Source organism: Drosophila pseudoobscura, chromosome X, assembly GCF_009870125.1.
Source record: "Drosophila pseudoobscura strain MV-25-SWS-2005 chromosome X, UCI_Dpse_MV25, whole genome shotgun sequence".
NCBI lineage: Eukaryota > Metazoa > Arthropoda > Insecta > Diptera > Drosophilidae > Drosophila > Drosophila pseudoobscura.
Genome location: NC_046683.1, coordinates 7,065,721 through 7,089,275, shown reverse-complemented (window position 1 = coordinate 7,089,275; position 23,555 = coordinate 7,065,721). Strand labels below are relative to the sequence as shown.

General features: G+C 43.1%; 1 protein-coding gene across 24 annotated transcripts in view; it reads left to right on the top strand.

The window, feature by feature from the left end:
• The window catches only part of SK (small conductance calcium-activated potassium channel), a 69,626-nt gene that overhangs the window by 19,427 nt on the left and 26,644 nt on the right, over positions 1-23,555 (top strand). For 19 of the 24 annotated variants that reach the window (XR_004469794.1, XM_033381846.1, XM_033381845.1 and 16 more), the window contains 2 exons: positions 21,054-21,199; positions 23,322-23,541. Coding sequence is in view for 23 of the 24 variants with exons in the window: in XM_033381846.1 (XP_033237737.1) it covers positions 21,054-21,199; positions 23,322-23,541 (366 nt within the window). In the remaining variant the exon portion in view is untranslated. Of the gene's footprint in view, positions 1-7,589; positions 8,110-21,053; positions 21,200-23,321; positions 23,542-23,555 lie in introns of those variants that run through there. The other 5 variants (XM_033381850.1, XM_033381849.1, XM_033381856.1 and 2 more) reach the window with 2 other exon arrangements.

Sequence of the window (23,555 nt, the reverse complement as noted above, 5' to 3'; positions counted from 1 at the left end):
TTCGTTGGCGGCTTCCACGTGCCCGCCGCTTTGCCCACTCGGCGGCGCTGCCGCCTAGCCAGAAGTCCGCCGTTCGTCCAAACTATAAAAATAAATAAATCGCGCGACCATGCTCTCACTCTCTGGCTATCTCTGTTGCCGCCTCTCTCTATGAGCCATTCGAAGTTATTTTCAACCAAAAGCATCTGCAGAACACAAAAACACAGGAAAACACAAATAGGCATGGACACCAGCGCCAGTGCCTGTGCCCGGCGATAGTGATCGAAGGCGACCGATGAAGGCGAGCAACGAAATATTGATACCCTGCTTGGACAAACATTCGAGTGGAATGAATTCGGGGTCAAGATCTTAGAAGTTCTGGAAAACGAAATGAGATATCAGTGACAAGAGTAGGAGATCGAATAAGTTTCTAGCCCGAAAAGTTTATATAGGAATATAAGGAATACGGAATGGTTCGATATTGATGTTGATTGGAAGAATATGTCATTGAAACTTTAACACGCTCCAGCAGATCTTCAAGGTTTTGGTAGAGCCAGGCTAAGATTATACACCAACGAATAGGGTATATGGTGGGATAAACCCTGGACAAGAAATTCAGATTTTTTGGGGTGAAAAAGATAAGTTAATCTTCGAGCTCGAATCCTTTGTAGAGTCCGCTCATATAGTGTATGAGTACTATCCTATCTTATTTCATTCTAAATGTTCCCATAATATTGGACTCCGAAACTTTTTCTCTTGTAACATATGTAAGTTTGTTTTAATCATTGCCCCCTCAGTGATTTTTCAGAAATTTATTTGATCCATAAATATACTCAAAAGATCAATAAAAGTTCCATCGCAACTATTTTTTCTGAAGAAGTATTCGACAAGAGATGCGATCACAGAATTCAATCGATTGTAATACTCGGTAATATTATGCACAGTGCGAAAACTATGAAGAAAATTTATCTAGAAGAAAAATCATAGCAACAAAATCATCTTTCTGTGGTGATCAATCATCTATCTTAAGACAACAATTGTGGAATGATGCATACACATTCGCCAATAAGCGACAACAAGTGTAACAAATACCCTGGAATATTGGGGATGCAAACGATACTGGGGATACTGGGGGTCGGGGGGAGGGGGCTATGAAAGCAATAACACAAAACAAATGTGGGAAATATACACATCACACAGTAGAGCCAGATCCAGAGGCGGCGACCCCCAGGCATAGACGTAGGCACAAAGAAGGAGGCGACGACAAAGAAGGTTGAGTGAGAGGCAGGAGGCACAGAGAGAGAGAGAGAGAGAGGAGATCATATATTCCATCAGCGTCTGAATTGGAATCTGAATCGGAATCGGTATTTCGGTGTACCGGGTACCGGGTACCGGGTACCGCGTACCTGGGAATAATGGAAATGCCCATAAAGACAGAAATTTGTTCGAGTGTTCGAAGCAGCGTATCCATCGGTTGTAGTACATGTGGTGGGGAAGCGCAACACAAACAACACATACGTTCTTTGATATATTGTTTATACGGGAAAACGATTTCGATTTCGATTACGATCGGGGGATCATCATCATCAAATGGGTAAATGGGAAATGAAATGGAAATAGTGAATCGAGATGGAAAAAACTCTTGCAGAAAAGTGTTTTCCGATATTGTTTACACACCCAGAGACCCAGAGATACGTATTCAGGGTCAGAATCAAGAAAGAGAAAGAGTTCCGCTCGAGATATACGTAGAGATACCTACCCGAATGCGATAGCAAAGTCTATAATTTCGGTTCCGCCCCAATCAGTGGCAAATAACTCATGGGACTTCATCGGTTATTCGGCTTAAATTGCTAGTTACATCAGACATAATAAATGGTCTTATAGATTGAGAGGCCAATTCCGCTGGTTTAAACAATAGTTTAAACAATCGAATCGAGGCGAAACCCATCGACACGTAATTAATGGCTTATGGAAAGAAAGGAACACAACTGCACAGAGAGACCAGCGACCCATACTTTTCGTCTACACTGCTCTTTGGGTTCGCTGAGATCGGAGACAACAGCGGATATAAATTATCGATGCATCCATCCACGACATGTGTCTTTGGCTTTGCCTTTGCCAGTGTGTGGCATAACGTATTTAGATGATGATTAATATTTAATTATACTATATACTAGGAAACGTATGCACTTGGGTCTGTTGTTTATCTATTGGTCCGCTACCCCAATGGGTATTACGTGGTGTCATCTAAAATATTTAAGGCGTTTGCTTACACGAGCCACCAACCCTAAGGGAGCCGCGCTACTCTTCTTCCATATGTCTGCATTTCGAGTAAGGACTTTCAAATGTTAAGACCCCCATTCACCCATTGTGTGGCAAGAACAATCGGTGGGGCACCTGTGTGTGAAAAGTGTCTGCCAGGTGGTGTGGCCTCAATAGTCCTCCAATAACTTATGGCCGGACGGCAGGCGGCTGGCAACAGGCATTATGCGGCATGAAAAAGTCGAGTATGTTTTTAAAATTTAATGATAATGGACGGGGACTGCAGTTTTCTCTGCATTTACAATGTCTGCCTGTTAGGACGGATGTGCCACATACATACAATATCTATATGGTATAGGTATATATCTCGTAATACACGCGAGTATCTGTATCTGTTTGTGTGCAAGTGCTCGGTTGTTGTTTGCCCCCAAGTGTCTATCAATAAAATATGACAAGAGGCACTGTCCCCGAGACACAAAACCGAAAGGTCGCTCCGCAACGGAATTCTGAGTCACTGGCCATGCCGCAAGGGGCTGTATAATCGGAATGGGACTCGGATTCGGATTTAGATGCGGGGAACACTTTCTCAGTCCAACAGATGTCCGATCTTTGTGGCTATTATTACGTATACGTAGACGCAGTATAGACTGCTTTGAGGTTCCATTAATTGTACATCTGTCTGTATGTGTGTGTGTGTGTGCTTTGGGATTCCATAAATGCGATTTTTGCGGTACTGTGTACTCGAATGTAATATTGCTTTGATCCAAGTTGATCGTTAATATGTTCTTTGAGTGTCTGTCATTTCTATATTGAAGATATTTTGATTGTGTTTTTGGCTGTGCCTATTGCCGCATAACAAGATCATTGAATGTTGTATCTCAGGGGGTTCTCACAAAAGCAATTCTTCGAGTGCTACTCCTGTGCCCGGAATTTGCTAAGGTCTCTCCCAGTGAGACTCGTATTTTCATTTCAAGGAATAAAATCTCATTGGATATTCATAGGTTCTCTTTCATTCTGTGCTTAGAATGTGCACTTCCCTTTTTCTATGTTTATGCCCCGCTCCAGCAACAGCTCTCTCCCATTGAGACTCGTTCTTTCTTTCAAAGGACTATTTTCCTTTTTTTTTAGACGTCAAGTCACTGTCTTTTGCGTCTTTCGTCAAGCCTTCGCACGTCATTCCATGGTCCTAAGCCCCACCCACTCCCAAAAAAAACCAAGATGGAAAATGCACTGTCATATTCCGCACCACTCGCCACCCCCCACCCCAATCAATCGAAAACCAATATTGAAAACTTACCTAAAAGGGAGAAAAAATGGTGATTGGTGGTGGGGTGTTTTAAAGGTGGGGCTTAGGGGGTTTTTGGGGGTTTCGGACAGAGGATGCCAGGGAAATGGCAAATGGCTGACAAATGCATAAAGTTTTCATTTCAATGAATTATTCAAAATCCGACATGACAACATTTTGACTATCTGTCGTTTGCGTTGACATTTCCATTTCCATTTGATATCTGGGTCGCCGGTGGGGGGGCCCCGGTCCCTGCCACTGACGCAACACGATTGTGCAACGTGAAGTGGCAGGGACACGGACGGGATGGGAGACTTGTGTAAGGGTAAGCGGGTGCTTAGGTGCGATGTCTCATACGCTCACGTTAATGTCACCGTCGCGAGAGTGATGGGCGCTTGAGACAATTGGGGAGACACACACTCGTGTCTGTGGCATGTGCACTCCGTAAACCCGTGTTTGTGGCATGTGCCGGCCCATGCACTCCTGAACTGCTATTTAGGGTCCTGGGAAAAACCACTGGTGGCTCCCTTTAATTGCCAGCAGATGTCCTCCGTCTAAGAATAAGTGCATTGATTGATTTCCGGTTCAACAATTTTGCTGCCCAAAGGGGCAATGTCCTTCTGCCCAACAGTTAGTTTTATCTATTGAAACTTCAGCTGGACGTGGCCTAGGAGCTCCTAGGAATATTGCATGAACACGTAGAAGGAACAAGGAGGAATAGACATACATAAATTTGAATGCATTTATCAAGTATACGACCCGTATGGAGAGCATGAAGCTATTCCTCTAGTTTTGAAGCTATTATTTGAATCACAAATGCAATTCTTAGTCCAGGATTCTGCAAGGCAATTCATGAGCGACAAAGCCGCTTATGACGCTTTATGGAAACCATTGAAAAATACCATTTGTCATATGCGCTACATATTCATGTAAAAGACAGAGTAGTGGGTATCTTGATGTCGGGGAACGTGTGCCGCAATAGTAAACTTTCAGAAACTTTTCGTTTTTGCAACATTTCGCTTAGATCCCCCCAAAGAAGATGATACCTGGAAAAAGTTGTTCAAGTTCTCCTAAAAACCTGGTTGCCATGTGTGGATGTCGGCAAGGGAGTTTTGGGGCGTACAGTGGGAATATGGGGGGCCATCAACTTCTTCTTCTGGGTGCTAGGCGGGCAATCCATTTGTCAGTTCATCAGCGCAAAGGAATGCATCTCTGTGTGCGTGTGTGTGTGTGTGTGTGGGTGCGTGTGTGAGAGTCCTTTGTTTGCGTGGGCGGATGTGAGGGTGTACGAGTGTGTGTGGGGAAGTACATACATATATCCTTGTATGCACAAAATATGGCTGAACAACGTGACTAAGACAACGGGGAGGGGGGACGACAGGCAAACCGACAATTGCCGATGACAATGAAAATCGCGTAGAAGTGGGAGATGTTAGAATTGAGCATCCATTTGGGGCAAAAACCCATTCCCCATCCCCCTGCTGCTGCTCCTGATGCTGCTGCAAGAAGCGGGGGTACAACGGGAACCATCACCTTACGCAAATCGGAGTGGAGTTCCGTAATGCGCAGGACCAACCGAAGGCCATGGACAAAAGTCGCTCTCTCTCTCTCTTTCTCTCGTTGTCTGTCCTTTGGTTTTGGCCAAACAATTTTTTCTGATTTCCAAAAAGGGAATTTTCGAATTCTCAATAATTTTCTTTATACTACATATAACATATACATATGTACATACCTCTCTATAAAACCTTGTATATATATATATACATATATATGTATCTGCCTGTGTGTAACCGCAAAAGGATTAACTTGTAAAAGTTCAATTTTGATTTTCATATCGCGTGCCAAGTGGACATTATGCTTTTCCTTTTCCTTCCGTTATCACAAGCCAAAGCCCCAACTAAAGCTCAAAGTTCATCCAGAAGAAGCTTCCCACCAAGCAGCCAAAAAAAATGACAGAACGCAAGCCGAAGAACAACGGTTCTTCTCTGCTACTGCACTGCCGTCGCCTCTGCCTCTGTCGCTGCTTTGTGCGTGTACCCTACTATGGGAGTGTAGGTGTGTGCAAGCGAGATGGCCATACCAGCACACACGCGTAGAGGGGTCGAAGAGAACGAGAGTGAGAGAGAGCGAGCGCGCGCAAAACAAAGTTGAGTGGATTGGAAATCAGTCAAAAGAGAGAGAGTCGAACAGCGCCGCCGACGACCGACGTGCGCTCTCTTTTGCTCTCTCTGCCTTCGTCCCCGCCACTACGTTCTTTCTCCTTAGCTATGCCGCCTTCTGCCGCCAAATTAAACACACATGACAATGCCAATTCATTATGTGCCAACCGAAAATTGCAATTGCAAAATGCAGCAACGGCAGCAGCAGCAGCAGTAGCAGAAATATCCCACAGGCAGGCAGAAGCAGCAGAGGGAAAGCCGCAACAGCAGCTGATGAAGACAGCTTGACAGGAAGGGCAAAATCTGGGTCTGCCAGCAGATGCCACCCACCCGCCTGCCACTGCCACTGTCGCTGCCATTGTCGTTGCTCACTTGTTCGTTTTATTTCGTTTCGTTTTTACAGTTATTTATCCAACTATGGCTTTGGTTATGGGAACCGGGGGCCGTGGAGTCCGTCCGTCTGCCTGGTACCGTATCCGGGTACTGCTTTAGGGCCCTTTTTTGCATGTGCTGTGTCTCGGCAGCGGCAGCGGCAGAGCAATAGCAGAGCAGAACCAGAGATCGGGTGTTTCGGCTCTCAGTATCGCTCGGCTTGTGGGGGTCGGTCGGGCGCTTGGGCGGCTGTTAGTGTCGGCCTCTGCTGCTGCTGCTGACTCTGCCTCCACTGTGTGTTTGCTGTTGTTGGTTTTCCTACTGCTTGTACTGAGCTATTCTGCTTCTACTGCTTGGTACTCCTCTGCTGCTACTGTCTCTGCTTCTACTGCTTGTACGTACTCCTCTGCTATGCTCCGACTGCTCTGCTCTTCTTCTATTCTACTGCTTTGCTCCTGGCTGCTCTTCTGCCGGCTTTTGCCGCCTCCGCTGCTCGCCACTCGGTTTGTGGTTGAGTTAATTCGAACCTCTTCGTCGGTCGTTTGGTCGTTGCTCGTTGCTCGTTTTCCGATGCCGCCGTCGCTGTCGCTGCTTCTGCTGCCATTTTGCCGCTGCCGCCATTGCTATCGCCTGGCGTCGTCGCCATCGTCGGCATTTGAAGATTCCGTTCCGTTCAGTCTGTATTGTGTTTACACCCATGGCTGACGTAGAGAGCGCAGAAAAGCTCAACCATCAAATACCCTATATACATAAACAACAACAACTGCAGCAACAACCAAAAACGCAACAACCACAATTACAACAGCGACAACAACAACATCGATAACCTTTAGCCAGCACGAAACCGAACCAACCAACAACAACAATTACGATAATAGCAATTACAAAAATTACAATTAAAAAAAAAAACACAAATAACCCCCCCCAAAAAAAAACAAGTACTAATTTTTTTTAAGTGCGTGCGTGTATGTGTGCGTGCGTATTATCTATCTGTATGTGGTGTCGTTTGTATGTATGTGTGTGCGTAAACGCAACAATAACATCAACAACAACCACAACAACAACAAATTGAACATCCATCAGCCTACAATTACAACCACGTTGTTCGTCCGTCAAACGTCAAACCGGTAAAATCACACACACACACACACATCCAACACACCCACACACACACTCCAGTGGCACACTCTAGTGGCAGGCAGCAAAGCATTAAACAAAATGAAAGCCGCAACAACAATACGATAACGGCAACAAAAGAAACAACAAACAGACGAGCAACAGCAACAAATAAAAGAACAACAACAGCAACAGCAACAGAAAATTAAAAACCAAACCAAGTAAATAGTAACTAAAACACAGCAACAATAATAGCAAAAAACAAAACGAACTTTAACTGCAACTCCAACAAACAACAAAAACTCCCAACAAACAGCTAGGAAACAGACAAAAAAAAAAAGAAATGTAGTAAAAGCAGCAAAAGAAAAATAGAGGAAACAGCAAAAGAAACTAAAGAAGAAACAGTCAAGAAAATAGTCAAAAAAAATAGTCAACAAAAATCAAAAGAAGTAGGAGCAGAAGCATCAAAAGAAACAATAAAACAAACCGAAAACAGCTCAAACAGAATAGCGGTGCAATAACAGAAACAGAAAACAGAAAGACCAGCAGAAAGAAGAAGGCAAAAAATTGATGTAAAAGTAGAAGAACAGCAGAAAGAAACAGACAAATTTAAAGGAAAAGAAGAGCCAAAGTAAACGGGGAGCCACAAAACGGACAGAGGAGCAAGAGACGCTGCCTACGCAACCGCCGCCGCCGCCACCTCTACGCCTCTGCTCCGCCACCATCCAGTACCTGTCAGCCTCCAGCCTCAAGCCTCCAGCCTACAGGCTACATCTCCGTTTCCGCCATCACCTCCAGCAGCAGAAGCAGCCGTCAAATATCTAAGGCATACAGAAAAAAAGATACAGATACTCCTCCGTAGAGCAGAACGAGCAAAACCAAAACCACAATCCAAGAGAAACCGAATAACCAGAACAACCGACCAAAACGGAAGAAGTACGATATTTCAATATTATCCATACATACGTATACATTTGTAGTATATCTTTTACCCATATATCTAACTAAAAACCAATCTTAAGATGAAGATAAAGATGAAAACCAAATTGTAACCGATGGTGGGAAAAGTGTGGGGAAAACTTTTTGGGGAAAGGAAGAGAAAGTCGATGTGAAACTTTTGGGCAATATATTTACTAGAATTTATGGGAGGATAATTCAAGGTTTCACTACACTTGTCCGCTCCACAAAACAATCTCCGTTCAACGGAAATGATTGTAGAACTCTGTGCCACGTAAAAGGAGGGTACATTCTTTGAGACATAATTCGATACGAGAAAAATCTTTATTATCTATGAGATAAAAGGAATTTCTGTTGAAAAGCTGAATCCCCCCCAAAAAAAAAACCCATGAAGTTCACTCACTCTTCCAGGGATGTGTACATATGTCCTGCCAAGCCACTCTGGGAGAGACAAAAGAGGTACATTTTGATCCAGAAAGTCTTCAAAAATTAAGGATAACCAGTTCCTTCAAAAGGGAGCATAGATACTCCATAGTTTACGTTTTCAGATGAAGGTTCAAGTTATTTGGGAATAAAGCTGTCCCAAAATAGTATCTCACGAACTCTGACCTTTCTGATGAGGGAAATATGTTTATCCCCAGATATAGTACTGAGAGTATCTGTCAGGGATCTGTCCGTCAAGTGACCAATAGAGAGAGAATCCATTGGGATAAAGGGAAGACAACATTGTTGCCATGATTAATATTTTATTCTATTATTAACTTAAAGCCCCATAGATTCAGCTCAAATGAATATTTTTAGTTTCTTTTCTTAAATCTATTAATACCTCAATATGTAGCTCTTGAAATAAATCATCTTACAAGATCCTCCCTCCCCTATACCATTTTTAAGAACTTGAAATAAAATCGTGAAAAATTCATATCTTTATACGATTTTTCTTGATACTTTTTAATATCAATTAAATGATTATGAGTTTTCTCACATAATAGGGAACAAAAGGTGAATTTCCGATAGCAAAAAATAGGGAAAAGTAAAGCTGAAAAATGGGGAACAAAACCATGAAAAGAGTTGGAAAAAACTTAAAAATCGTTTAAAATTTTGCTGTCTTTGGGTTCCTTTCGATTGATGGAATGAAAATACGTATGTGTGTGTGTGCGCCTATGGGATGCCTCCCACTTTATGTTGATCGAGAAAAAGCTTGAAAAAGTTGATGAGGAAGCGAAAAAATTTATGATTATTCCACACGTGAATAATAGAGGCGCATATATATGTATATAGGAAGGAAAACTTTGTGCTAAATGAGCGATTCGAAGTTTTTCTTGCCGCTTGAATATTTCATGATGGGCAAAAGGACCGTGTACTTCATGTGTACTGTCATTATTCCAACCAATAAACATACCTATTCCACATAGTATGTGCATCTAGACCCTGAGAAATTTATTAGAGACCCAGCCATAACGGCTAGGCCACACTGGGAGAGAGAGAAAGGGGATTCCGACTTAAGCTTTCAGCAAGTGAGCAACGAAAAGTAAAAGTAACAAAGATAATAATAATATAATTAGACATTGTCTCAAGTTGGGGGCGCTGGCGCCTCCACCAGCACGGCCCCCCAAGTTACGACACATTCGGCCAAATTCCCGCCTCCCTCCCCTTGGCTGTTGTTTGGGGGCCGCTTGAATTAGGAGTCGAGTCGAGGCCTAGGAATAGCCCTTGGAGACTCTCAAGCCTGAAGCCCAAAGCTCAAGCCTCAAGTCAAACCATTTAACCGGCAGAACATGGCCACATTTTGTATGTGTCCCATTGTCACCCACACACCCACACCACACCGCACTGTTTCTTCTCTTGCGTTCAAATCTGTCTCTCATGTTTCTCTGCCATTTCACTGCCATTTCTACCTATCTCTCTTTCGCTGGCTCTCGCTCTGTGTTTGTCTCTTGTTTTTGTGAGAAATTCCAAGCCGGTTGCATTAAGTTTCAGTTCCGGCTTGTTGATTGACATTTCCTCTGCCTCTTCCATTCAGCCATTCCTCCGCCGCTTTCGTCCTGGCCCCGTCCTGGCTTTTTACAGTTGTCACATGTCGGTGTCCCGTGTTTCGTCCTGTGGACTGCGTTCGTGTGTCCCTGCGTTAGCCTTATCCTTTAGCCGGCTGACAGTTTTTGGCCAAGCGAAAAGAAACGAAACGAAACGTGTAGCACATTTTTTTGTTGTGTGTCGAAAAAAAACTCTGGCAATCTTATGCAACTTTCGCTTCGTTTGATAAACCGCAAAATGGTTTGGGAGCTTGCTTTGGGAGTGTGCTGGGTGGGGATGGGAATGGGGATGGGGTTGGGCGGTGCTGGGTGTTGGTGGGGTGTTGCGTTATGTAAGGCTTTGGATGTAACAACAAGCGACAGAAACAAGAATGAAACAGAAGAAGCACGAGGCACCAGGCACGAGGCAGACGCCGAGATAAGAGCATCGACAAAAAGCAGAAAAGAAATGAGCAGCGAAACGTGAAAAACTCCACAAAAAATAATCTACAAGAAAGCAGAGAAAACAAAAGAATGAGAAGAGAACAAGAACGAGAACGAGAAAAAGAAGGGCAGGATGAATGGGACAGAAGTGAAAGAAGAAATCTTAAGGCGAAGCAAATGAAAGGAAGAAATCTTCAGAAAGGAAAGCTTAGAAAGAGAGCAAGAAAGAGCAAAAAAGGAGTAATGAAGAAGGGAAACCAGAAAGCAAGGGGAGAATTAGAGTGAGAGTAGAAGAAACTAAAAGAAGACGCAGAGTGAAAGATGAAGAAAGCCAAAAGGCGAATCAGAGAATCACGAGAGAAAAGCAAACCAAAAGGCAGTAAAAGTGAGTGAAAAAAGAAGAAACGAAAAAAGTGGCATCAAAAGAAGAAACGGGTGAAAAAACATAAAACAAAATCTGAGTCGCACATTGCGTATACGTCATGTGTGCGACTTACAGATTCCACTTTCAGTTTCCTGCTCCGCCTCCCTTAACCCCCCCCTTAACATTCCTTCTTTATATTGTTGTGTTGAAGGCTATATTAGAGGAGTGGGCGTGGCAGACACACAGAAAATCTGTCTGTTGTTGCCTTTATACGGATATTTTGTTCGCACCGAGCGGAGCGGCAGATATAACGCATACGCCGCATGGGATGGGCATTGAGAAATGCCCCTCCAGATGAATATTTTTCCAGCTTTAAAGATGCAAATCCCCAAACAGAAAAGGAAGAAAGATCTCCTATGGTGCTCGATGGTGGGGGTGTGTGTACCTCTGGGCTCCTCTGTGTTTTGTGAGCAGTGTGCGCCGGGGACGGGGGCACCCGGAATAATTCTGAATTATTAAGTTGCTCAATCAGGCCCGCCTTAAGACCTTAAACTCGCTTTTGAGATGGGGATTTGGTCCGAGGGAGAACTTTGTTTATCTCTTCTGTGCTTATATTTGCTTCTTCCTCTTTCTCTTTGTCTTTACTTTATTTTTGTATTTCATTGTGAACAAAGCAAGGAGGGAGGTCGGAAGGTGTTTGTGTGTGTATGTGCAGAGGAGGAAATTTTCAATTAACAAATTCGCTTTGTGGCAGAGGTTTTTGTGATTTTTTTGTGGGATATTAAGTTTCTATTTCGGTAGAAGTTTTGCGATATGGCGGCCCTCACGCATAAACAAATCAGCCTCGAACGAAAGTTCCGGATCGTCTCTCTCTCTCTCACTCTCTTTCGAAGGGAATTCCTTCAAGGGATTACATTTCCAGGACACATACACAAATCGTTGGGGCAGGACACGTGCCCCACAGGAGGAATGGATGTGGATGCCAGGGCTTTCTCTCCATTTCCCCCCTCCTTTGGCTGTTAAATGTTTTTTGATATCCCTTACCTTATGGGACACACTCATATGCATATGAACGCACACGTTTTCCCCAAGTGTGTACAACACTGACAGAACAACACTGTTGACTATTCGACTGTTCTTCATTTTTAGAAAGTTTTTTGAAAGGGGAATAGATTGTGAATAGATCACAGAAGATTCGATAATATTTCAAGACATGTACCACAAAAGAAAGAATCTTTTGGTAGAAGATGGAGCTAAAATCTTCATTGTGCACCCCATACTCGACTCCAAACTAAGATTTTTCGCTCAGTGCACAAGCGTGTGGGTGGGGAAAATAAAAAAGAGTCTAAACCTTCGCCATTGTGGAAAAGAAAAGGGAAAAAGAATGTTATGAGAGAGAGAGAGAAAGCCAAAAGCGTCCAAAGCAAGGAAGGAAGGAAGCAGCAGCATTTGCAGAAATTCCCCAAAGCACGTGGCCATGACAGACGCATTGTTCTGTTTTGTTCTGCCACGTCCTGTTCTCTATTCTGTTACGTCTTGTACTGTAACGAGAGTCCCATTTCCTATTGCCCCTGCAACGAGAAACAGCGAGAGAAACTCGATACAATCGGGAGAATCAAGCTGGAAATCAAAGTTCGATTCGAATCAAATCGAATGTTGTTACCCCTCATGCACTCGTACCTCGCGTTGGTTGTTTGTCATTATTACGGAAGCAAATCATTCGAAATTAAACCTAATTGCTACGCGCTGGCATTAGCTCAATTCGGTGGATAGTCAGAGATAGTCCCCATTCCCAATCCTCTTTTTGTGCAACTGCCACCGCCGGCTGTGTATACGTATGTGTCTCCCTCTGTCTGTCTGATTGTTGCCACTCTCGTATTCCTCGCTGGTTAATTGAGCAGGCATGCGACCCTAACAGGCCATTGCGACTAGATGTCTAACCTTCACGAGGGGGCACCCTTAATGGGGGCACCTGCCACGTGGTGGCAGTGGTGGCTCATCCAAAAACTCCGGTGGCAAGCATTCGAGTCAAGGCCATCCGCCATTCGTCCGCTGCCTGTGGCTCTGTCTATTTGGTATCGTTTGTTTATTAATTATTTGGTTAGGACCCACCTCCCCAACAACAACCCGAATTCTTGATGGAGTCCTGGGGGCGCCACCCCCTCTCTCTCTCTCTCTCTCTCTGTTTTGGATCCTTGTTGCCACCTTTGTTTACCTTTTGCTATGGCAAATATTTGACTTTTTGCCATTTGGCTCTTTGGTTCCTTGTGTGGTTATACTTTTGAATACGTTGAACATATGTGCTGTATAACAATTCCCAAAAGCGTCAACAGAAAACAAGAACATGAAAATTATTTGGAAAACTCATTTTTAACTCATCATTTCGGTGTTTGTGTTTATTGATACTTCCGCAGACCTCGATGAGGGTATATTTTATTCAGAATGCAGAAGGCGCCGCCTACAGTAGTTTTATAGTTTTCGTGTGACTTTCCAAATTGGAGGAATATTGGACCTCATTTTGGTAGCTTGCAAATATAGCTTTTTACTAAAATTCACCAAGATCGGATCACTATAACAGCTAATGTCATATCTTTTCCTCGAACGTAAGGCACGTGTGCAAATATCCCATAAGTGATAGGATACATCCCTTCCATGTGAGTCTTCGGCTGACACAAACAGAGATCATTCAATATAAGAATATATATACAATATATATTTAATTAAATAAAAATACAAAAAATAATTTAAATACAAAATACTTCAATATAATTAAAATTAAAATAAAATTCTTCTCTAAATACAAAAAAAATATTCGAGAATGCTAATTAAATACTAAAATAAATACTTAAATATACTTACAATTAAAATAAATTATTCTCTAAATACCGAAATAAATTCGAGAATATTAATTAAATACTAAAGAAATGAAAACAAAATACTATTCTCGTTGCGTCCGGCTCCTACTGCAATTTACAAAAATGTTTCAAATTGGTTTAAAACTTCTTACGTTTTTGGATTTTATATCGGAATATATTTACATATGTACATAAGGGATATATCTATATTTGCCAATTGAATGGCAAATTGCCAGTCACGTGTAAACGTAAGATGCAACTTTCTCAATAGAAGCGCACTATCAAAACGATTCTAAGATCACTTCCACCGTTTGAATCAGCTTAGAGGGTATTCCGGTAGTCGCAATACCAGGGCACATCTTTCCTAATTGTTCTTTTTGGTGCGCTTTCCCTCCACTGAGCCACTGAGTCACCTTCTTGGGCGCTCGTCTTGTGGCTTTTTGCAATGCACGAGTATTGTAATGTCTGTACGGCGCGGAGGTTAACGCTACAATAGGGTTAGATATATATTGATTTTCGATCATAAGAACCTGCAACATGCAAAGCAGCCCAACCAAACACCTCAACACTCGGCCCTCAACAGCGGCACCGCACCGCACCGCACTACTGCTGGCATCGTCTGCCCCCAGTGTGGCAGTGTGACACGCCCCGCCCATTGACATTATGGCCATATAGCCGCCACATAGATACGACTTTGGGCTCTGGAGGGTTGCTTGAGGAATGTCCCCCTGTCATTGGGGGCCTTATCATTATTATATTAAATGAATGCGCCGCTTTGGCACGCTCCAAACGTCCCAAACCACTATTCCACATCCACTATGGGCCACCCATGCCACGTGCCACACGTTTTGCGGTTGGAAGGGGGAGGGGGTGCTTGTTATAGATGTGTTAGGCCTGTTCCGGCAATCAATCTTTTCCAGCAGATCTCTCATTTTTATTCAAAGAAAATAACGAAACGCTAAGAAAAGTAACGAAACCGAAACCGAAAGAATGGAACCGATTTGATTAGTGATGAAAGGCAGGACGAACGCCTGTCAAGACCCCTTAACGATGAAGCTACTAGTAAATTTGTGACCGAATTGTGCACTCAGGGTGAACTAATTGCGTAATTCCAAAGTTTCACAGACTTCCCTAACACACACACACACACACACACACATGGAAAAAAAGAGGGAAAAACTGGGGGCTCGTTGTAGGTTTTCTTGAGGTAAAAGCAAAAATATTACTTATCCGCCTAATTAAGCTCCAACAAAGCGAACACTTCATTATATATTTCCTGCACTCGACACACAACAGTCGCAGGCGCAGACAGCCACCGACAGAAGCACAGGCAGAGAGAGAGAGAGAGAGGGATAAAGAGAAAGTAACAGAGAAAGTTAGAAAGAGAGAGAGCGGGAGTGGAAGTGAGAGTGACGAGAGTGTATGGGGTTGATGCAAACCAAATGTAACCTTAATGTATTGTGAATTACGTTAAATTTATTAGGCAACCACACAACGGAAAAGGAAACCAAAACCAAACAAAAAACAAAGCAAGACGGAAACCGAAGTTTTATATACTCTTTAATCTGCAACAAAACTGTAATAGAAGAAGGTGCAATGACAAAAGGCGGTAGGACTTCGAATAAAACATATTGATATCATGGACTATCTGATACACATGGATAATCTTTGATTGAAGTTTGGTACAGTTGCCTCAAAGTATGTCACAGTACATTATCGGACACTTTGTTGGTTTATCGGTTAGAAAATGATTGCTTCTTTCTTGCAAAGTCCTCGTAATTTTTGCCACAAGCAATTCTATGCGAAGGAGATACTTATATGGACGATTCCACTTCAATCATCATAAAATGTTAGTACATTTTAGAGATTTATTGCACAAATACAGGTTGCAGTATTCCGGTTTATCTTAAATGAAATTTTGATCAGAAATGTTAAAAAATGTTATCTAGCACTGAGACCTTTCCATATATGTATACAGTTTTTGTAGCTTGTGGGTGTATTTCAAGTCCAGCCCAAAATTGGGGACACTCCTCTGATACCCTGTCAGGATGTGTACAGCCCTGTCGAGTTGGGGGGGTGGGGCGGTGCCTAATCGGTTTCGTTAGGCGTTTCTCCCCACTCCGTTTCTCGCATTCGTTTCCCCCCACATTTCCATTTCAGACCAATTTTCCAAGTTTCCTTTTGCCGTCGTCTAGTTTTTGTGTGTTTCTTCTTTTGATTCGTTTCATTATTTGCTTCGTTTTTGCGTGCTGGCCGCGTTTTGTATAGGAAACTCGATAATTTCCACCAATTTCCTTTCACTTTACCACTTTATCGGTGAGCGAGCGTGTGTGTGTGTATGTATCTGCGTGTGTATTTTTCTATACGTTTATGTGTTGGTGAGTGGAGTATGCGTGTCGATGCGAAGCTCATAAAACTCTCTGTGTGTGTCGTTGTCGTCGGGACGGGGGCAATGAGTATGTTAATTTTCGTTTAAAGGTGAGAACGCAGGTGAGAAACAATTTTGGGGCGTGGCACACATACACACACACATGGTTTTGCTAGTTTCTCTGTTCGTGTGTAAGTCGTATGGATTTGAATAAGTACATACTACATGGGTTAAACGTGAGCCTTAAACACTTGACAATTATAGTTTTTCTGTACACCATACAAATATTTTCGTTGGCTGAATATTGTATGCATAAAATATTACATTTTATGCTAGTCCTCGTCATAAAGTGATGGGTGGAAATGCACCCACAAATAGCCCCTAATGGCATCGAAAATCGTTCCACTGACGGTGAGGAAAAACCCTTAAGAAATCTACTGAATTCTCGTCTGAAATGCCTATTCTGAGAGTTTAAAACGAGAGGAAGGATTCTCCAGATATATGGGCAACCTTCTTGGCTAAAGAGGGTACTCTTTTGGTTAATCATATCCTCCTTATGGGATTCTCCTAACTGTAAACGTCAGTACCCATAGATTACATTTCACATTTGCAGCTTTTGCATGTAATTTTCTTCATAAGAAAATTTATTTGCCCCACATTTCTGTGGCGTGTTTTTTCTTTCTTAGGAAATGCCTGCAATATTCATTGACCTATAAGAAAATCATTGATTTGCGAATGAAAATTCTTGATAAATGTTTACTGCATTTCTTGGGGTTACATCGACGGCATTCACATATTTATAGCACTCTTCAATGCGTTGATGGTATTTATTGCCTTCTAAGTTTTGCCTTTTCAGGGATTTTCTTTCCTTTTGATTGCCGTTCAAGCTATTATACTTTTTAGATTTGTTCTGTTGCACACAAAACATTATTTCCGTCCAATTTTTTTTTGTATTTTATAAATTAAAATATTTATTAGGAAAACTTGTAATTAAAGTTCCACAAAGCTGTAATATATCAAATGCTTTCGGTTGTATTTGAATGTAGTTCCATGAGTTTTACATACTTCAACTTTTTAGTGAAAGGGGGGGGGGAGAGAAAGTGAGGGAAAGTGGAACTCTTGTGAGCCTTGATGAAATTTTAATTAAAAGAAAATTATTAATTCTTGCTTTGGAGTTTTTTAAATGGGGGAAAAGTATCCTAAAAGCCAAAAACGATTTCAGTTAATCTTCTGGCAAGTGCCTCCGTTTTCTCCCACACCCACTCCGACTCCCATTTTGCTCTCCGCTCTTCTTTTTTCTGTCGTTTTTTGTAACTGTGCCGCTTGTGCCGCCCTCCAACTTAATTAAGAAATCCAATTAGCATCATTGACATTAGATGTCCTAGAAATATGCGCAATTTGTTTTGTTTCGTTTCGCCTCGGTCTGCCGCTCCATTGTGGCATGCAGCCACATGGCCCACGGCACAGACACAGACCGCCGCCAACACAGCCGACACAGCCGACACGCATCTGCCGAAAAATAGATTTTCCTTTTTGCATATGTAGACAGGACGGACCTCCCCTCCCACTTCCCAACCCCCTCTGTCTCTCCCTCCCTTTCTCTCTGGGGGCATGCCGCCCCATCAACCCACTTCACTGGCACACACCCACACTCCACACCCTTTACTGCTGACAAGTAGGCGTTGATGTTGCTGTTGACGTTGGTCTCGTGTGTTCGCCCCCAAACCGCCAGCCCGACCCGCACACTCCCTACCCTTCGCTTCCACTCCTCAGTTTCCGGCGTTGCGTGTGGCCCCAAAAATTGTGCGTGTGTGGACTCCGGGGGAATGGTGAGAGCAGGGGAGAATGAAAGGCCACGCAACGAGCAAACAATAACAAACAATTGGGACTCCCTCTTGAGCTCCCCCCTCGATTCTCTCTCGCTCTCTTTATCCTTCTGGCTCTTTCGCTTTTTCACTGATTTGTGGCCCTGAAAAGTATGCTATAATTTTTTGCTTCTCATCATTTCTGCTTGTTTTTTCTGCGTCGCGGGCTCTTAGATAATGTTTTCACTCATTTTTTTTTTGATTGCAAATCAATAAGAAATAAGTAACAAAACTCCACCACAAGGATGCTCCCATTTTGTCGGCGACTCTACGCTTTATTGCTTGTTTTTGTGTCCCTTGAGATTCTCTCTCCCAGCGTAACTCAGCAGTACTTTTTCCTAATGATTATTGATAACATTTGAAGGGGTATAAGTTTTTCTTTTCGCTTTCAGTACTTCCGGAGACTCCTTATCTCCTTCTATCTCTGCATCCATGTTTTCTTTTGTATCTCTCAACCTGAAAAATACATTTTAATGAAGCCAAATTTATGTTTTGGCCACCAAAATACTCTGATTCAAATCATTTAAGACACTGTTTCAGCGACTCCTTAGGCGACTTTAAAGGAATATTTTGCCTAATCTCTAAATCTGTTTGCCCCAAAAAGTGTGCTATGCTTTTGGGAGCTCTCATCATTTCGTGTTTTTATTCCATGTGTGTGATTGCATTTCAATGGCTGTGAAATGGTTGGGGAAATGCACCCAAGGGAAGGCTTATCCACACTTATCCCCCCCTCAACCGCTCCCGAAGCTTAATGAATTTGTCAATTTATGCACATGATCGCTTCGGTGTTGAGCTAACAAACCGCCGGAAATCCCCTGTCAAGTCGTCAGTCGGCATCAGCATCATCCCCACTCATCGGGCTTACAAACAGTTACAAACTACAGACAGGAGCAGAGAAATGGAGGAGCGGAGCGGAGCAGAGCAGGAGTCACGTTCAAGCAAATCTACTTAGCATAAACCAATTCACCCACACAGAGAGACACCACACACGCATACAGATACAGACACAGACACAGAGAGGGACAAATAGAGAGACAGACACACAGAGAAATGCTGGAGGAAAGCATTCATTACAGGGGAGTGGCACAGGCCAACGGTGGCCCAAGGAAATGTCAACTGACAAACAGCGAAAGCCAAAACTGATTATGGCTTCCCCTTCGAGACAGAATCAGAGAGGGAGACATTCGTTGAGAGACAGACAACACAATCTGCACTTGCAAATGAACAGAAAGATACACATGTGTGAGTCTGTACACTTGGAGAAATATAGAAATTGATGTTATAATCCAAGTCGGGACACTCATAGTGTCCATTTCTGAAGCGGGGGCTACCTACCTTCCACCATCTGAAACAACATCATTCTGTGGCATAATCTTAGAGAAATATCTCGTCTACCCTATCGCAGAATCCCTTCCTCTCCCAGTGTGGCTTTGCGGCAAAGTGTGGGCTTACCCGAAGTATTTCCATTTGTGTATCTTTCTCTTGAAGTGCACTGCCCTTCCAGCAGCAGCCAAAGTAAATTTGCTCCCGCAACTAAATGAGAAATAAAGTTTAATTTGTAAAAAACAAAATAGAGAAATTGCTGGAAGAACAACAATGAAAATTAAAATACAAAAACACCAGCGACAGAAGATGGGTATCGTGACGGGCGGGGAACCCCAGCCAAAGTGAAGGAAAAAAAAGTTAAGCCCCTGCTCTGGCGCCCAGTCACGTAGTAGTCGGTGCTGCTGCTCCTAGGATGTGCCGAAAGGGGGTGGCGGTGGAGCTGGAGGATTGAGCTGCTCTTTATAAACAAATATTTGGATTTAGCAACGAGTCCTAGTTGGGGCAGTGCTGCGAGGACGAGTCCTGGGAGGGGACGCGTATGAAAAGCAATGAAAAAGTAAGGAAAGCAAAAAAAATGGTATTTCCAAGCGGAATTTTAGGCAGTCTCTATGTCTGTCTTCTCTCTAGTTTACGACTTTTACTACTTTCACCCTCCCTCTGTCTCTCTGTCCCTCTCTCTCGTTCTCTCTTGGCGCCCATTCCTACAGCTTATGCAAAACCGCACCCATATTGGAAGGCAAAAGTGGGGAAAAGTGGAAAAGGGGATTACTTATCTTTTAGTTTTCATTTAAATATGAAGACCAAAATTGTACACACACGCAGTTCCATGTCTTTCCTTCTCTCTCGCACCCTTTCACTGGCTTTCCGTCTCTCCCTTTCTTTTTTCACTGATTTTATTTAGCTTTTACTTTGGCCTGCCATCATAGATAAAGAGGGCTGTGGTAGTGGGACTCTAGTTTTATTTTCACGCAAAAATTCTTCCTTTTTTCACTTGAGAAAGAGATGGAGATAGAGTGAGAGAGCGGCAAAGACAGATGCATAGTGGATTTTGCTGTTATTTTCTGTTTCGTTTACCATTTTTGTTCCTTGAATTTTTTTTTCGCTGTTTTGGTTAGACCAAAATAATTGGATTTACACCCAAAACCAAGAATCAAGATGAAACCAGAGAAAGTCCACACACAGAAGCACAGAGAAGGAGTGAGAGCGAGAGGGAGATGTCGTCATTCGGTTGAAAGAATGCGGAAAAACACAGCAGGGAAATGGGCACCACCAAATGGAAGATATTCATAAGTGAAATTTTGTAATTCAACTGGAAAATTGAGGGAAAGGGAAAGGAAAAGGAAAAGCGGGAAAAGGTATTCGAGAAGATGGGGGGAAAATAAACTTCTTGTGAAACTTCTTATACCCTCAAAGGTAATCCTTTATTGGATTTGCGTTTAAGCTTGAGAGAAGAGTTCTTCTTAAAGTATCCCACATTCTGTAGTGCACAAAATATCTAGTCCACAATGGTAATGTATACTATTTGTATATATTTATGTGTCTATATAATTTGCCATCTATGTAGATCTTTCACACCGATGCTAGTCGCACCCACAGATTACCAGATACCCAGAAAGCAACACACAAATCATATTTATAGTATTATTCAGATATTATGAGCTTAATTATAATTAAATTGAATCAATTTTTTAGCTCCGCAAACCGGCGTCGACACTCTCAATTCCTGGCTCGATGAAAACACCTTCCATTGCGAACCGGGAACAGATCTCATCTGGATGCAACGAAGAAGCGGCCGAGGCACTAGTGGGTATCCACTCAGACTACCCTAGGTATGAAATGTATGTATAGCCCGATCCAGAAACCCCATCGCAGATCCTAGAGTACCTAGAGTATGTATACACCTATAAGCCTGCACTCATAATCAAAAACCCAACCCATCCACCATCCACAATCCTCGACGAACGCTAGATCGACGCTAGAGGTCTGCATGGCTACAAGCTGAATGAGCCCACACATTCATTCTTTCATTCGCATTCATTTTGAAAAGTACAGGGGGATTATGATGAATACATTCATGCAGACCTCCATGCAGACCGAAACAAAAAACGCCGAATCTCCCAAACAGATAAAGCGAAATGCTACTGAATGCTTGACCCTCAACGGATTAAAACTCAAAATATTTTCCATTGGAGCTATAAGTACCGATACGGACACAGCATAAAAGGGTATATGAAAAATACACACACGAATCTTACATATCCTTACGCTTTCCATATATTCTGTCTTGAACGTGATTCGAACTCGTTTCGATCGATCATGTACCGTGTCGCTGTACCCTCAAAGGTCGTGTACATTATCCGAACACTGATTACTCGCTGCAGCTACTCGTCTGTTACACACACGTTGGTATAGGCCTTCGCTTGTGTATACTTTTCCAAGTCAATAAGTACTTTGGTAGGGTCTCGAGGAAACGTTGGCTTCCGGGAGAGATAATAATAATAATAATAATCCCCTTGGCAAGGTTATTAAAAAGAAAAAGCGGACAGGAAGGGAGAAGTTTTAGCAGGAGAATTCCGTTTCAATTTTGAACACTCTAAAGTCAATTTCTCTTACGAATCCCCCCACTGTTCCGGCGTCCGGCGTCCGACGTCCACTGTTTCCCATAAATCTCTATGAATGTCGTGGACGGAAAGATATTTTCCCAAGCAATCACGTTGGCAATTTGGCACAGTTCAGCAGTTTATAGAGAGACAAATGGTGGCAGGAGAGGGGAGAATGGATAGCAGGAGGCCGACTACGGACTATGGCAATGGCTATGGGATTCGAGAACGAGGACAGCCTCCACTGTCCACCCCTGTGCCATCTCATACTCTTGGCCGCCGTGCTTCTGTTTATCTGTGTGTGTGTGTGCGTTTTCATTTGTCAGCAAAATTTTTATTGGCCATCTTTTGCTCATCCATATGTACGAGAACGAGTATGATTACGAGTATGTGCTTACGTGTGCCACTGTGCCCGTGTGTGTCAGTGTATCCATAAGATACAAATTGATATGACACATTTAGAAAAGAGCCAGAGCCGGAGCCCCAGCGGTAGCCATAGCCATAGCCACAGTCGGAGCCACAGCCACAGCCACAGCGAAAACACACAAATCTGTCATTCAGGATAGCATTCAGGATTTATTGAGGTGCAGACCAGAGTTCCAGCGGTGCGCATTTCGATTGAGTTGGGTTGACTTAGCCCCCCACCCCTCCAGGCCTCTAGCCGGTCATCCGGTCACAGCGCCTCCTCCTCCCATATACAAGGATACGAGTATCTCCCAACAAAGTGGTCCGTGGAGCGAGCCACTTAAGCATTAGTCAGCGATCTGTGGGGTTCAGGCATATGCAAATGCCACTCGAACATCAATTCAGCGTACGAGATGTAAGGATTCATTAGGATGCTAAGACGTAGCCTTGGCAACCGATTGGAATGGAGAAATGGAACACGATAAAGGCGGCTAAAGTGGCAAGGGAACAATTAAAGGATGTAGAACCGAATGGAATAATATTGAAGATGGGCTTTGTGGTGCTTTTGATTTTCGTTCGTGTCCAGGGGGAGACAGGAGGAAGCAATCAAAATGAGACAAAGTGAAATGTGTTGGAATACAAGAAGCAATCAGATAGCAATGGACTGCCAACGGACTCACGTAGTCGTAGAATGGACTATCCATAACACTTTCCTATAAGTATCCCTAGAAAACCATCAATCGCTAGACCTATAGACGAAAGGGAAGGCGGAATATCATTAGTTCTTTGTGGAAACACCTTACGGATAGTCCCCTAATAGTCCTAGCAATCGATCTATTGATAGTCGAATGAATGAATAAATGGATGGGAGTGGGGGTTGGCGAGTGTGCGCTTATATATTGGAGACTGGAACCCAGAACTCATGGCACTTTTCCCACCCGATTTCCATTCTTAGGTATATGGAAGAACGTGCTCTTACTGGCGGCAATACGTCCAGGAAGCCATCAACAAACTCGGCCAAACACAAACCCAATGTGGGCTATCGCCTGGGCAAGAGGAAAGCCCTCTTTGAGAAGCGCAAGCGCATCAGTGACTATGCCCTGGTGATGGGCATGTTCGGCATCATCGTGATGGTGATTGAGAACGAGCTGAGCAGTGCCGGTGTCTACACAAAGGTAAATAGCAACCA